The 15,339-nt window shown below is 33.8% G+C and overlaps 1 protein-coding gene and 1 long non-coding RNA gene across 5 annotated transcripts in view; both read right to left on the reverse strand.

The window, feature by feature from the left end:
• chd2 (chromodomain helicase DNA binding protein 2) overlaps nucleotides 1–4,404 on the reverse strand; it is a 28,656-nt gene extending 24,252 nt beyond the window's left edge. For 2 of the 4 annotated variants that reach the window (XM_084125102.1, XM_084125101.1), the window contains exons 1-2: nucleotides 3,705–4,404; nucleotides 3,282–3,388 (exon numbers count right to left, since the gene is read on the reverse strand). In XM_084125102.1, coding sequence (XP_083981228.1) covers nucleotides 3,282–3,340 — 59 coding nt within the window. In that variant the 5' untranslated portion in view covers nucleotides 3,341–3,388; nucleotides 3,705–4,404. Of the gene's footprint in view, nucleotides 1–1,232; nucleotides 1,319–3,281; nucleotides 3,389–3,704 lie in introns of all 4 variants that reach the window. The other 2 variants (XM_084125103.1, XM_084125104.1) reach the window with 2 other exon arrangements.
• A 565-nt stretch (nucleotides 4,405–4,969) lies between these two features.
• On the reverse strand, nucleotides 4,970–13,045 carry LOC311090007. The gene is made up of 5 exons (XR_014607811.1): nucleotides 12,839–13,045; nucleotides 11,318–11,376; nucleotides 11,122–11,172; nucleotides 7,770–7,825; nucleotides 4,970–5,228 (listed from the first exon to the last, which is right to left on the reverse strand). It is a non-coding gene; the product is annotated as an uncharacterized lncRNA (long non-coding RNA).
• Nucleotides 13,046–15,339: the final 2,294 nt, after the last annotated feature.

A 15,339-nucleotide genomic window follows, 5' to 3' on the forward strand; every position in this document is an offset into this window, starting at 1 on the left:
GTAGAAATATTGTTAATGGTTAGTTTGTTAATATAGGCAAGTAATGAAACCTTATTGTAAAGTTTTAGCATAGAAGCTTATTTAATGACAAACAGACAACACCTGTAGAATTTTAATGATTCATTTAATTTTTCAAGTGTGATGAGGCATTTGCATACAATCGGGTTTGCTAAAATTTTTAAATAAATTAAAATCGCCATTTCAAAATAACCTTTATGAAATGTGAAAGTATCGTCTTGCAGGTCATTTTGTGTCTGACCACTTCTGCTCTCCTTTGCCCTTTGAGTCTAAAATTAAAAGCAATGGCTTCGGTCTGAAATAAGCCCACCCCCTCTAACTATAAGAGTAAACCTCAACATGGAGCATTAACATCTTCCTTACATGGTTAAATATCATCTCAAGTATGTGAAATCTACTTTATTCTGCCTTAACTAGGTGAAACCTCATGTGAAAGTGTCTCAGTAATGCTGATTTAATTTGACACAATGGCTTTCATGGGAAACCATAATGCAGGTCTGAGCGAGCACTAGCACACTGAGTGCTTTGATGGAATGCACTGCTAGAGACAACAACCCCCATCATGTGCTCGAGGAGCGAAACAGCTGCTGACAAAGCAGCCTTACCAGCCAGACTGTCCTTATATGGCTGATGACGTCATATCTGGGCGGACCTAACCTCTCAACTGAATTCTCATTGGCTGCTTATTGCTAGCCAAGTGAAGGACCAATGAAATCTCAGCATGAATCATCTGACCTCCACAGGACTTCCTGCTTCCGCTTCCTGTAGTTCCAAGAAGCTTTTATGTAATGCAGCAACTAATACAAGCTATGCAGCACAAAGCAAGAGCCATTTTGTGACTGAGGGCTTTCAGCCATTTAATGAAACCAGTCTCATACTGTGATGAAACAAAGCAGTGCTTTTTATGTGGCGCTAAGCCATATAAACACCTCAAATAAAGTATATTGACTATAATATAGGAAGAAATATCACAATTGGTATCCTTTTCAGCTCTTGCTTCTTTAGCAATATTTAGAAAATGGCTGCCAGAGCTAAACAACAGTGAAGACATGTTTCTGAGGATAACGCCTTGATTTAGGCTCTCACAAGCATCTTTAACACTGATGAAATTATTTGTAACCTGTAAAAGTCAGCATATATGTTCATTTGTAAATTCATGATCACATATACAACATTACATGAAACTGCTGTGTAATTGTAAAAAGATAACATACATTTGAGAGGGGTTTTCGATTTAGACACTGGTGTCTGGAACATATGCAGGGGCTTCAAAGCTGTGTCATCAATTCAGAGGGAAATTCTTGACAAACAACCACGAAAATAACGACAGACCCGGTCATAAACACTAAACACAACATCAACACATCCTGTGCTATTGTTTTTTGTGTGTGTTTTTTAAGGCTGATATGATGACCACTTTTTAACAGGGTAAAAGCCCCACTGATGATGTCCTATGTTGATAAAAGTGAAAATATATAGGCTACTTTAAAACTACATTAAAGCTGTGTGTGCCAGTGTTCAACAGTATACTTTTAATGACAATTGCTATTATAGCAATGTGAAAGTCAAATGTTGATTGTATTCACATTGTGCGAGGCTTTGAAACTGAATAGTGATCATTAAATCGTCCATGTTGAGTTCAAGTTTTTTCCTTGATATTTCCCTGGATAAACAAAACATGAACCTTTGAAAAATGGCATCACTGTCTTTTCACTGTCCCCCAATCATTTTGTAATATTTTAAGGAATTGTTAGCCTAAATTGATCCATATGTAAACAATAGGTACATTTCTGTCAAAAGACAAATTACTGTGTTAATATGAACCCAATAACATTTACAACTTAGTTCCAGTTTGCATATGGAAATAAAAGTAACTGAGTGATGTAAAATAACCATAATAATTTGCTTTGCATCTTCCAATAAGGATAAGACATCCTTGGTTTGGATATATGTTATAATGGAACCAGTGCGGTCAAATCGACTAATCGGACCTAACATTAAAGTTTCTGTTTATATAATATACACGTGTATATATGTGTGTGTGTGTGTATATATGTATATATATATATATATATATATATATATATATATATATATATATATATATATATATATATATATGTGTGTGTATATATATATATATATTTATATATGTATATACACACACACTCACATATATTATGTAAACAGAAACTTATTTTAGATGTGATTAATCGATTTGACCGCACTAAATGGAACATATGGAAAACACAAATTTTGGTCAGCAAACCTAAAACAAAAATACTCTTAAAAAAAAGTGAATGCTAAAAAAATAAAAATAAATGTAATGAGCTCCAATACAACAGTAAATTACTTCGAGGTGTGAGTTTTGAAATACATAATTGAGTGCTGAGCTAATACTGTATTAATATTTACATGAAGTAATAGACCCCCATGTCACTAGGAAATCATAAATGTTTGTGAAACAATTAAAACCTTAAAGCATAGGACACAGATTTTAATTCACATGTGTGACCCCCAAATACTCCTTTAGGATCAGACACCACTGTATTCACCACTGTGTTTTCTTTAATAAAACATTTGAACACATTAAAGTGATTATAACTTTTTGTATTAAGCAACAGTTTGTCAGCACAAAAAAGACAATTGTACATTAAATAAAAAAGCAATAGTTGTGTTGCTATTAATAATGAAACAAAAGGAAATAACTCAAATTATGAACAACATACAAATGTAAAATAATACTTCACTTTGAACAAAATTAAATTGCATGCGTGTTAAAATAATTTCATTAAAATATTTCAGGAAATCCAATTGAACATGTTCTGCATACAAGAACTTCAACACCAATTTGCATCTATCAAATGCTAAACTGCCATGTAATGTTAAAGTAAAAGTGTTTAAAATGTCATTAACCTTACATAGTGGTGCAATGCAGCACATACTACAAATCAGACAAGGTCATTTAACAATATCACTTTAAAAGTGAATATATTATAACTGTAATCACTGCTCAAAACTGTACAAAACACTGCATCTTGAGTATAAATTTTGCTAAAGGCCCATAGGCCTTGAATTCACTTTTAGAAATACTAGCAAAATCAGGGTGTGGCTATAGATCTATCCCAAGGTCAATGATATGAAACTCATTTAAATTTACATACATTGTGGTTAAAACTACTTCACATGTGATCAACCATGCTTGTAAAAGTAAACAATCAAGACATGTTAAAAAAAGAGAGGAAAAATATGAAAGATCATACCTGGAAGCATTGCTTTGAGTTGAGCCTTCATCCTGCTTTTTACTCTTATTCTTCATCATGATTTTGTCTTGGGATTTGTTAATGATGATCTTTTGTCCAGGTATTAACTGTCAAAAGTTTAAAGTTGGATGAACCATCAAAAGAAAAAAAGTCCGTTGCGATGCATGGAAAAAGTTGGGACTCGGAAAATTGTAAATAAATAAATATTTACAGTATTTCTAAAGTTAAAAGGCATCGGAATTGAAATGACACCTGCTCGACTCTATTAGATGTCAAATATCCATGTGTCGATGGCATTTCAAGGCAATACATTCACAGAGCCACATGCATAAATTCTTACTGCGTCATCAGACAAAGGACGATTAAAACATAACGATGAAAGCAAATAAATTCAACAATAGAAAAGAAACGATGTAAACATACCTATTGCATTGACAGGAGGAGGATTGTAGTAGTACATTCACATCTGACAAAATATCCGATTTGTTACTTCGGCCATAACAATAAAAAAAAAAATCAAAAAGAGTCCAGGATTGAGATTAAAATAATCGGAATGATATTCGAAAAGAAAAATAATAGCAGTAATCCACCGATGGCAATTTGAATGGAGAGAGAGAGAGGGAGAGAGAGTATGAGAAGAGCCCAGCAGAGCGCACTAAAAATGGAGGACCGCCATGGCTGCCAGTGCAAGGCAGGGAAAACAACGACTGGCCACTCTACGCACACACCACGGCGTTTTTCGACGAAACAAAGTCACAAAACGTACGCCTTAACGTCTCTAATGTCCAAAACGTACTAAAACGAAGGAATTCGCGCGATTACGGTGCCCCTAGAGGCACTCAAAGTTCACCAAAGTTGAGATACAAGTGCTATCGAGAGCCCTACGAGGCTCAACGCTCTCCCCTTCCCAAGGTTCATCCGCCATCTAAAGCTCCTTCCCAGCTCTGAGAGCTTAGCTTTTGATTGACGTTCTCTCCATTTACACAGGGCTCAGGTGATGCACGAAAGACCCACCCCTTTTATTTTGAATAAAAACTAGCTGTTTTACAGATTAATTAAAACCTCAAGTTAGTGCTAACCTACAAGTAAAGTAGTGGAACGACTGATCAGTGGTTACAAAAGGGCAGGACTTATCTTTATGTTATACATTTATTTCTGTAAGGCTTCACTTCCTGCATAGACAGGAAATGAGACAAGAGACAGCCATTTTGCAGTGAGTGCTGGACTACACTGGACACCATTTTAGACAATTTCATTTTAACCCTTTTACACCTGCTCTGTATTTGTAATGTTCTTTGCAAAAGTGATATTTGAAAGAGGACGGTTGCGTGAATCACAGGTGACTTTAATTCAACAGGAAATTTGAGGGTGTATCCTTGAATGGAATAGATTAAGTTTGAAAATAATTTGCGAAAGTTAATTATGGAATGCAACAAAACTAATGTAGCAAAAATTAAAACAAGCCATTGAGGGCAGTTAAAGACATAATGAACTCTTTAAAATTTGAAAAGATCACCTAGCTTGTTAGTGAACAAATCATAGTTCGGTAAGTAAATAACATTTCTTTTCTTTTCTTTTTTAAGAAAAATTGAACCTGGAAAAGTTGTGTTGGACGCTTGGACGTAAACCGCAAAGCAAATATTTTGCGAAACGTCATTCTTATTTTCCATCCAATAAGAGCAACTCGATATTGTTCAATCACGAAACTTTTTTATTTTTCTCTTAAAAAGGCAAAAAAAAAAAAAAAAACATACTTAAATTTTGAAATACAGGCATTTCATAAAAACAACAATGCAGTAAATGACATAATACATACATTTGCGAATGAATTAAAACATAGCAAATCACAAACAAATAAAATGTCTCTTTCTTTCCAAATCCAAAAGCAAAATATGTGCCGCCATCTTCATTAAGCAGTAGTCTCCACTTGACTGTCCAGAATTGGTTCTTAATGAAATCAAAAAGGAGAAGGGAAAACATGTAAACCCCAAATGTTTTTTTAAAGATGCGATGACAGCTTTTCATAAAAACGGTAACGTAAAGCTATGATGTAGCTACGAACATGAAATCAGAATCCTGTTTTAAATGGTTCTCTAACTAGCGACAATGGTCAATCTCACAAGGTAGCTTCATATGGTCAATTAGGACAACTTCAACATGAACATGCACAACTTGTCCATATAATAATAGTAGCATAATAACAGCAAAATGCATTGTTATTCATATATTGCTAAAATGCTAACAGAACACTGCTATGTAGTTGCCGCATTTGCGTTTGCATGATTTCGTTATGTTCACCTACAGATGTAAGTGCAAGAAACTATTTCACACTAAATTCGGCAAGCGTTAATCACAAGAAACAACACTACAAAAACCTTTACTTTCAACTACCAGAAAATCTATAGTACCTGGATTTGGTTCACTTATCAGTTTACCAATTACATTGATGCTCAGAAAGTAGCTTTAGAATAGACCAATAGTTAGAAGAAAAAAAAACACACAACATATATTCCACAACATATGTCTGTCATTAGCTATCATTTCTGTGAATGTGCTTCACAAAAGGTAAATTTCTTCCAATAATCATGTTTTTGTTTAATAATGACCCCATTAACGTTAATGATACAAGAACAAAGTTGTATCCCAAGTGATGAGCCTTACAAAGCTGAAAACCATTTAAATTAATAGGTGAAAGACATGCAAGAACTTATTGAAGCGTGTTTGTCTTTACTATGTGATTATTACAATGTGTAACTTGGGCCAAAATTAAGTGTATTAGAGGGAGTAATCGAATTGTAAAGTTGTTGCAATTCAGTCATTCAGGATGTTTAGGCTGTATGTTTTTTTCTAGAATATTTTTTTTTTTTTTTTTTTTAACTACTATGAAAAGTGTGGCTTAACCACCAAAATGAGAAGCGACACTGCAAATTGTCGGTTCACAAACAGATAGTGAAATTTGCATACTGATGTGTATAAGTTGAAATAAGAGAATTTTAACAAAAAGGACACGAGTTGTCCCAAATGTTATAAAGAAAGAAAATTCTCATTTAAAAAAAAAAGAGAAGGTATGAAGTACAGTCGGGCTTCAGAAAAATTATTAAAAAGATTTGAAGTCACAGCTTCCTTGTCAACGGACATATGGCATTTGTTTACTGAAAATGGCAGTAGCCTTATCCACAAGTTGAGAACATTTTCCTTCAAAACTATTAAATTAAATGGTGATTTAATGTAAAGGACATGGGCCAATGCACACTTGTTTAATGTGCAATAATACATTTTTAGTCTGTCCTGTCTGGAAACCCATCCCAAAATCAAAAGCAGAAAATGTTTTCTCCATCCATCACTCTAAATGTCACAAGTGAAATGGAAATGTTGTAGTGTATTCCAGTATAAATGTGGCACAAGTGCAAGTGTGCAACAGCCAGTGAAAAGGGAGGCCAAATGTAGCGCAGAAGATGTGTAAAACAAGTTACACAAAAGCAGAATAGACTCCACAAGAAAAGAGTCACGCTGAATGGAAAAACAAAGATGTGCATAAATTAAAAAAATGTGCATAAAAACTTGCGCTCATTTGAGGAGGATTTTTTTTTTATCCGGTAAGAAGACATGTGCATTAAGTTCAATGGAAACATATTTAACAAATAAATCCTTCTATGCAAAAAAAAACAAAAAACAAACAAACATGTTGACTGTCTCAGAGGATGTGATTGGATAACTGAACTAACCAGCGGATCAGTTTAATCGCAAAGCATCTCAAATGTTGGTTTGGCCATTCTGAAATGCCCGAGCCAAAGTCCGTCATCTGAATCATTTGGTAAAATGACCTCCCAGAACGACCTCACATGACTGCGTTCCCAAACATCAGGAATCTGAACGCAAGATATCATGACTTCTCTCGCGCTCTGAGACTCAAGTCATTTACGATGTAGGATAAAAGAGCCACAGTGGCTTCCCCGATTGCACCAATTTCCCAGGAAGTGACGATTTTGTTCTCGAACACATGGGATGGAATCGCTGCTTTATTGGCAAATTTAAGCGATATTCCAATTTTGCGGACAAAATGAATTAAACTTCGAATGGAAACATAGAATCTCAAGAAAGGTTTCCACTGAAAACAAGATCAAGTGAAGAGAGCACCAAAGCATGCTCAGGTACAAGTACAAGTAAAAGATTTGTACTGTCATCAAAACAAAGTGAGGAAAAAAAACCTTTACACCTTTACTAACTGTGAGCTGTGAGCCTAACTGTGTGGAAAAACATCCTTAGTACCATTTCTTTGAGCTTTGGATTTTTTCTTTACCTTTTATATAGACTTGCTACATTTGTAAATTATTTTTTTTTTGATGAAACATCCATTTTCTTCCATTTATTACCTACTACATTTGCCTGGGCAAAAATACTTTCCTAGAGCTGTGACCCTAGATGCAGCTAAATGACAGACATATGGAGTAATACCTTAATAATACAAATAACACTGTGAGGACTTACAGAGTAGTCTTCATTTCCTTGATTTTGCTGCAGTTTCCTCTTCAGGCAAACGTCTTCTGCAGGAAGGAGGACAATCGTGAGATCAGAGGTATAAAACCAAACACTGTCACTTGAGAACTACATTAGCTACTCGAGTAAGTGTCACATTGCCCTATGATTAATTCAAGAAAAACATTGTCACCCGTTTAGTAGTTTTAAGCCTGAACCCTACATTACATTAAAGATTTTCTATTTATCTTCCAAATAGTATCTACATTTTCTGTTGAAAATGGGAGAGATTCTTCTCCATGCAAAAGTTGTTGCCATGCTTCTAGGATGTTCTGAGTGGTTGTTAGCGTGTAGCTATGAAGTTGCTAGGTGGTTGTTTACTTTTTGTCCCTACATATGTACATGTCGATGCCACCCGTCAGTGCGCCCGCCATCTTGGAACGGTCAGCGTGTTGTCATTCACAGTAAGAATCAATGATGCCACAACATTTCGCAGCTACTGGTTGTGAAACCGACAAGATTTAAATTCCCAAAGCAATGGGATAACCTTTCAAAGGTGAGAATGTGTTGGTTTGTCTTATTATATGAATTAACTCAATATTACAGGTTTTTACTATGGTAACTTTTTAATGTCGTGTAAGCTGACGCCTTCATCTTGTATTGTGTTAGTTTAGCAAAATCATCAGCAGATATAGATATTCAGGCTCAGACATGTGTCTAACTACAGTTGCAGACACTCCATCAACTTGCTCTCGAGTGTTCGCAGACCGGTTTTAACCGTTACAATATGGCGGACGGCTTACACAAAGCGGCCCAAGGAAACAGACGCTTATGAGGCATCTATGTATATGTATCAATTTATGTTTTAAATTTGTCCAGGTGAAATTGAGTCTGATCATTTAGTAGGTAATAATAGTTCTCCTTGCTTTCACATGAAGAACAAACATTACAGTGCGAGTTACTCACTGAAATGTAATACTCAATATGAGCCGTAATTATAGCGATGCTTGCTTTGCCAATCAAAAACAAAAAAAAGTTATCACTAATTAGGCTCTATAACTTTGGGGGCAATGAGGTGGCTAACTTAGTACTGGAAACCACAGTGAGCAGGAATTGGGGCATGCTGGAGAAATTTTAAATAATTGCTTGGCATGTGAAACAACACTAAAACCAAATACAACTTGAGCGAAAAACTCTTTAAATGAAAGAATGTTGTTTAGTGAACTTTTATTGTAGATATACAAATTTGTTGCAGGGTGGACGTCCTTAATTGATTTTGTTTATTTACTGCATACATTTTTTTTTTAAAAAGTGAATAAAGTTTGTATCACTGTTCACACTAGGGACACCGATCAGGGGTGAAAAAAGAGAAAATTGTTTTAAATGAATGGATAGTTAAAACATTTTAAATAAATTCAATTAGAAAAATCTAAATGCTCCTTTATCAATGGATAAACCATTTGCCTTTGTCAATGGTTCTCCAATAATAATAAAATATTAAATTAAAGTTTTTAAAAAAAAACTTAAGTAGTGGTGGGAAAATGCGGAAGTGTCATATCGTCAGCCTGCCAGATCGCTGATATGCAGTATTATCGCTGGCGGGGGATGCAATAGTTTACTTATTTGATCAATAATATACTTATTATTTACTCAATTATTTAATCTACTTGAAATGAGAATCTTTTTCTATCATTTTGCATGCAAAGATGGAATTGGTGATGAAGAAAAATGTCACGTTGCAATGAAATATTTGACGCAAAAGGCGAGCCCGTGGATATCACACAAGCAATTTGCAAACTTCGCACGAGAGTTATGCTGGTTAAGGAGTCTCAAGTTAATCCATGAAAGTGAAAGCAAAAACTGACCAAGCATTCGGCGTCCGATGCTGCATGGCGAATTATTTCTTTCAGAGAGATGAATTTACCTCAATGCTGATAACGGTATATCAAATTTATTGGCTTAATATTTTCCTCTTATGGAACATACAATAATGAAGGTGAAAAAACTGAGAAGAATCAATATTTCTTGTTTTGAGTCAGTGTTTGAAGCTGCTTTTGATTTTCATCGATAACCGATTCTTGTGCCGTGTTCGGATCTAAAGCCTGTTATTAAGCCTATATAACTTTAGTAATAATATTATTATTATTAATAATAATAATAATAATAATAATAATTTGTAATTGTATTGTTATTGGTGTTACTAGTGTCATTAAATGTTTTGTTTATGTGCTATGGAAATGCTGACGAAAAATTATGCCGTTTCGGCCTTGGCTCAAACAACTACTGTGGTGTTGTCATTATGAAATTAGGGAAGGCAAATGAATTGTAGGACCTAATATTAATTTGATAATACCAGCTCAATAATAGTAATGATAATTTCATACATTAATGGGAAAATGAGCCAATAATCGTCTTGATATCGTCAAAGGCATCAGCCATTGCCAATATCTCTAAATACCATTGATACACAATACTATCGTCACAACCCTACTTTTAGGTATAGTCTAATGAGACAAAATTGGAAAAATTCCAGTATTTTTTTTTTTTAAATAAAATTGATGTTTGTAACATACTTAGGTTATAGAAGGCCTAAATAGTGTTTCTCCACACCATTCCCCCCAATTTTTTTTTACTAATAATCCCTCTATTAATAACTGCAAATTTTGATTTGTGTAGACCCTATGCACCAGAGAAGCAAGGGCGCAGCCATCTTTAGAATATTGTCTTTGAACTTCTGGTTTTGCGATCGCTCTGTATATATCTATGGCATTGCTGTCCAGGAGTAATTAGCTTTTGAAGTGGATTTATTTAATGTTAAGTTAACGAAAGTTATCATGAGGATTGTAATGTTTAAAGCAGATATCTTAACAAATGTCAGTAGACCGGTAAGATTTTAAAATGAGTCGTTCATTCATAAATATGCAAGATCGCTGTGAAAATACAGACCAGAAGACAAAAGACAACGCAGCGCTAAAAAGGGGCGGGGCTACATAAGGTCTATAGTTTGCGTCCTTTAAGTTCTGAATTTAATCTTATTTTGCTAAACATCGATGCATGTAAAGAGTTCATAGCTAGAACCAAGATTAATGTTATTTTTTAGTTTGTTATATTCTACAACTGTTTAAATATCTTGGGCGTTCAACATTAATTTGTTGAAATTTTCTAGAATTTGAAGGACATTTTCTGCATTTATTAAAAAATGATGATTTGTATTAAGCATTTGCTCAAATTGTGTAAAAATTGTATTGTTAACTACACTTCAGGCTAAGTTACTGTTTTAAAAACATTAGTAAATGAACCACATAACTATATAGTACCTAAAATACTGTACGTCATACAGGGTTCCTTAAATTGCAATACTTACGGCAAAAATCCGTTTCCTCATCTTTCTTTCGACATTTAGGAGATCAGGAACCTTTAACAACAAAAAGATTCTTCGTTAGATTGAAGATACATCCTACGATATGATTTAGAGCACACCTAGTGGTGGTCGATGATAAGGTAAATAACGGATTGCGCAAATGTATAGTTCAGTTAGTAAATACATTAATTGCACTTACATTTATATGCCATGAGACTGAACAAAACTCCATCATCTTTTATCCAGTTGTTCTGATTCCTGTACACAAAAAAACAAACATTTCGGACAATTAGTGTTGTATTGTATATCTTGCATAGTAATGCTCACTTCGGAGTCAAAATGTTCAAAAGAAACATTTATTTCAGTCATGTGGTTTCTCTATTGAAATACAAATTCTTTAGTTAACGTCGAGGTAATCTGCAAGTACTATTGTTGAAAAATTAGTAAGTACGTAATGTGACAATACTTCATACGCTGAAGAATATACATAAATCAGCAACTTCTTTGATATAGAATCATCACTCAGGGCTCATGTTTTATTTTTAATTTATTCCCTTACATGCAACATTAGTAGTAACATTTGTTTTCTAGACAGCAGTGAACAGTTAATTATTTTACAGCATAGACCTCATAATATATTAAAGCTAACATTTTACACTTTAAATAAAGACAACTTTAACAGCATTACTTTCTATGTTATATGTTTCTATGATATTGTGGCAACTAGAACAATATAAAGATTTTACAGATTTAATTGGACTTTTTTTATATTTATCAATAATTTTTGTATAAATTTAGGGCATTTAATACTTTAAAACAATCCTAATCTGGTGAAAATGTACTTTGCATAAATCTCTGTTCAAAATGGGAAAACAGAAATAAAGAAACATGTTTCTACATTTTTTAAAGAATATATTTTTTTCTTGTGGACCACAATGGGTTAAAAGCCAACACCCTATTATTTAACGTCGAAAATACAGCATAAATGTTTTCAAAGCACAAGAAATACAAGTGGATACGTTTATTTAAGTTCACTCTCAAGTGGAAAAGAACCATAAAATGAAATTTTAACTGTTACATTTTATGCATAAAACAATACAATCTTAAAATAAAGTAAAACATCAAAATGTACTAAATCCAAAGGCAAGTTGACACATTCACAACGTTCTTTGAACAAGTTCAAAACAATATACATCTGTGGGGGGGAGGAGATTATTTTTTTCAGTAATTAACACACAATAAATGCATTAGAATGTTCAATAAAATAGTTTATTCAAAGAAAACAGTTGAAATCAACAAAAGACACTCAAAATGTTGAGACAGGAATCGATACGTACCCTATTGCATTATTACAACAATATTTCAATATAAATTATTTTTTCCGCTCTCGAATGTTACAAGGACATTTTGTCCTCTCAAGGACAAAGCGAATTTAAAATGCGTAGACAGTTAAATCCTTGTTTCTCTTCGTTGCTGCCAGTTGAAATCTTCACAGTCTTCCTGCATCATATCCATGCATTGTTTTCCTAACAATTTCACGATGTTTCTACCTTAAAATCGTCGATTAAATCGACGGAATGCTCTTTTTCAGTACTTGGCAATGGCCCCATCATGGCCATTTTACAACACCTCGTCGAACCCTCTCCTTTTCCACCATATTGGTGCGTCTTTACCACTCGCTCAAACACGTTTAGAAGTTAAATTTGTAATGAAATCTTACCATGTTCCCACCGTTGCGATCTGCTCTTTTATCTGAACAGGTCGACGCCCTTCTCTTCGTTCGCATTCTTGGTTTTAACGAGTTCTTCTCTCTCAGACCGCGCCGCATCGCCATCTTCACCCGTCACCGCCGTGTCTTCTCTCCGTGTGCGCGCGCTCCTCGTCCTCTCGGTGCTGTTATACTGATCGAGTCAGTGGACGGACAGCCCTGAGCTTCAGCGTAAGCACAGACAACTTCCTCTCACTGCAGCATTCTGGGTAGAAGAAACGCAGCATCCATGATGGTGTATGTGAACTAACTTTTGAGTTCAGCGACCGAAAAAAAGCTCATTCTTTTACACTGGCATACTGACAACGCTGCAGTTTAACGACAAATAGCCATATGATAGCAAAACATTCCTATTTCAATTAAAAAAACTGATAAAATAACTACTTCGCTTAGCCTACTATAGTAATATTGTGTTGTTAACTTACATAATGTAACTTACTTTCTTACAGTAGGCTACCGGTCAAAAGTTTGGAAACATTACTATTTTTAATGTTTTTGAAAGAAGGCTAGGGCATTTATTTGATCACAAGTACAGAAAAAAACAGTAATATTGTGAAATATTATTACAATTGAAAATAATGGTTTTCTATTTTAATATGCTTTAAGCACATGATCATTGGCACATGATCTTTCAGAAATCATTCTAATTCATACTTCGTTATTATCAATGTTAGAGACAGTTGTGCTGCTTAATATTTTTTTGGAATCTGTGATACTTTTTATCATACTTGAATACACTTGAATAAAGTATATTCAAATGGAAAATCATTATTTTAAATTGTAATAATCTTTCACTAAATTAATATTCTTTCTGTATTTTGGATCAAATAAATGGAGGCTTGATGAGGAGAGTCTTCTTTATTAAAAAAACAAACAAAAAAACATTAAAAACCATGATGTTTCCAAACCTTTGACTGGTACTGTATAAAGCCATGACTTTATATAACAAAGCAACAAATCTATTCAGATTATAGTCCTAAAACCAATGGAATTAGCATTAGAAATATGTTTGTTTTTGTTTTTCATTTAACTAGGCCTATATAAATCAACTTTTATTACAGATAAATTACACACATTCATACCTAAAAAGTTCATTTTAAAGAAAAAAATTAATTGAAAAAAATGAAAGTTGCTAATTTACATTTAAAAATGCAGCAGCAGCAACAAAATTTCTCAAAAAGTCTCTTTAAATAATGATAGGCCATATTTGATCAATTGAAACCTGCTCTAAAAACATAAGCTATAAGAATTTTCCAACCTGATCTCATGAAAAGGCATAACTATTTCATGAGCTGGTGAATTTCATATGAATTCAATGTGATTTGTATGGAAACATATATATATATATATATATATATAAAGGATATGTGACTGGGGAAAAAAAAGTAATCTGTGACATTGTTGAATATCAAAGTTATTTGTTTGTGAAGACATTAATGTTTTATATTTGTGGATTAAGAATATAGTTTTTATTTTGAAGCAAGTGAAGGCTCCGAGTGGAATGTTACCAGTGTTAATATTTATTTGTTTATTTAATTAAAAGGCTACTTATTGTAATTCATGGGGTTATTATTATTAAGTAATTTCAGACATCTTTGATATTTAAACTTATAGGCTAATTGAGTGAAATCATTAGAATTGAATTTACAGTGTTGGTACTATGACAAAATGTTTCATGTACAGGTTGCAACAGCCCAAACCAAACATCCATAGTTTATATAAAACACTTTTGCAATATATTTTGCATATATAATGATCTAAAACTCATATGCAGTTGTTTAAATATTTATAACCTTCAATTAATAAGCTATGACTATGACAGTTCTTTTTAGCAAATGGTGTACCAGAACCTCCGCTCTTGTCAATGGCTCTTTTCTCTCCAACAACAGCTAGTCTGCATACCACTGTTGGTTTCTTAGCAACTGTAATTGTATGAGCCTCGCTCCCTCCCCCTCTCCTCTATAGTCATGCCACGTAGGCACTGGAAAATGCAGCAGGTGGACATTTCATGGAAGGTAGATGAAATGCAAGCTATACATTAAAACATAAAAAACATATAAAAACAAAAATTAAAATACAGATAGAAAGAGGTGTTAAAACCAGATGCCAAAACCAGACTAAATTATACTTTGCTTTATACAAAAAATACTGTATAATAAATGGCACCATATTTTGACCCTTTATATCTGCACACAAATGGGAACAAAACATGGGACATGAACAATGGGAACATGAAATTATTTTGGACTGAAAAATAAAACAATATAAGAGCCCTCTTGTGGCCTTGTATGACATTTTTGGTGTTGTTTGAACTGTGGATCAACCAGCGCCCAGTGCATTTTTGGTTTGAGGGCCATGGTGCAAATAGAAAAGTTTGTGCACTGAAAAAAAAAGTCTGACTTTGAAAATATGATTAAAATTTGCTTTTTAGAATAACAATCTGGGGCCGGTTG

This window comes from Abramis brama, assembly GCF_963993115.1.
Source record: "Abramis brama genome assembly, chromosome: 9".
Taxonomy (NCBI): Eukaryota; Metazoa; Chordata; class Actinopteri; order Cypriniformes; family Leuciscidae; genus Abramis; species Abramis brama.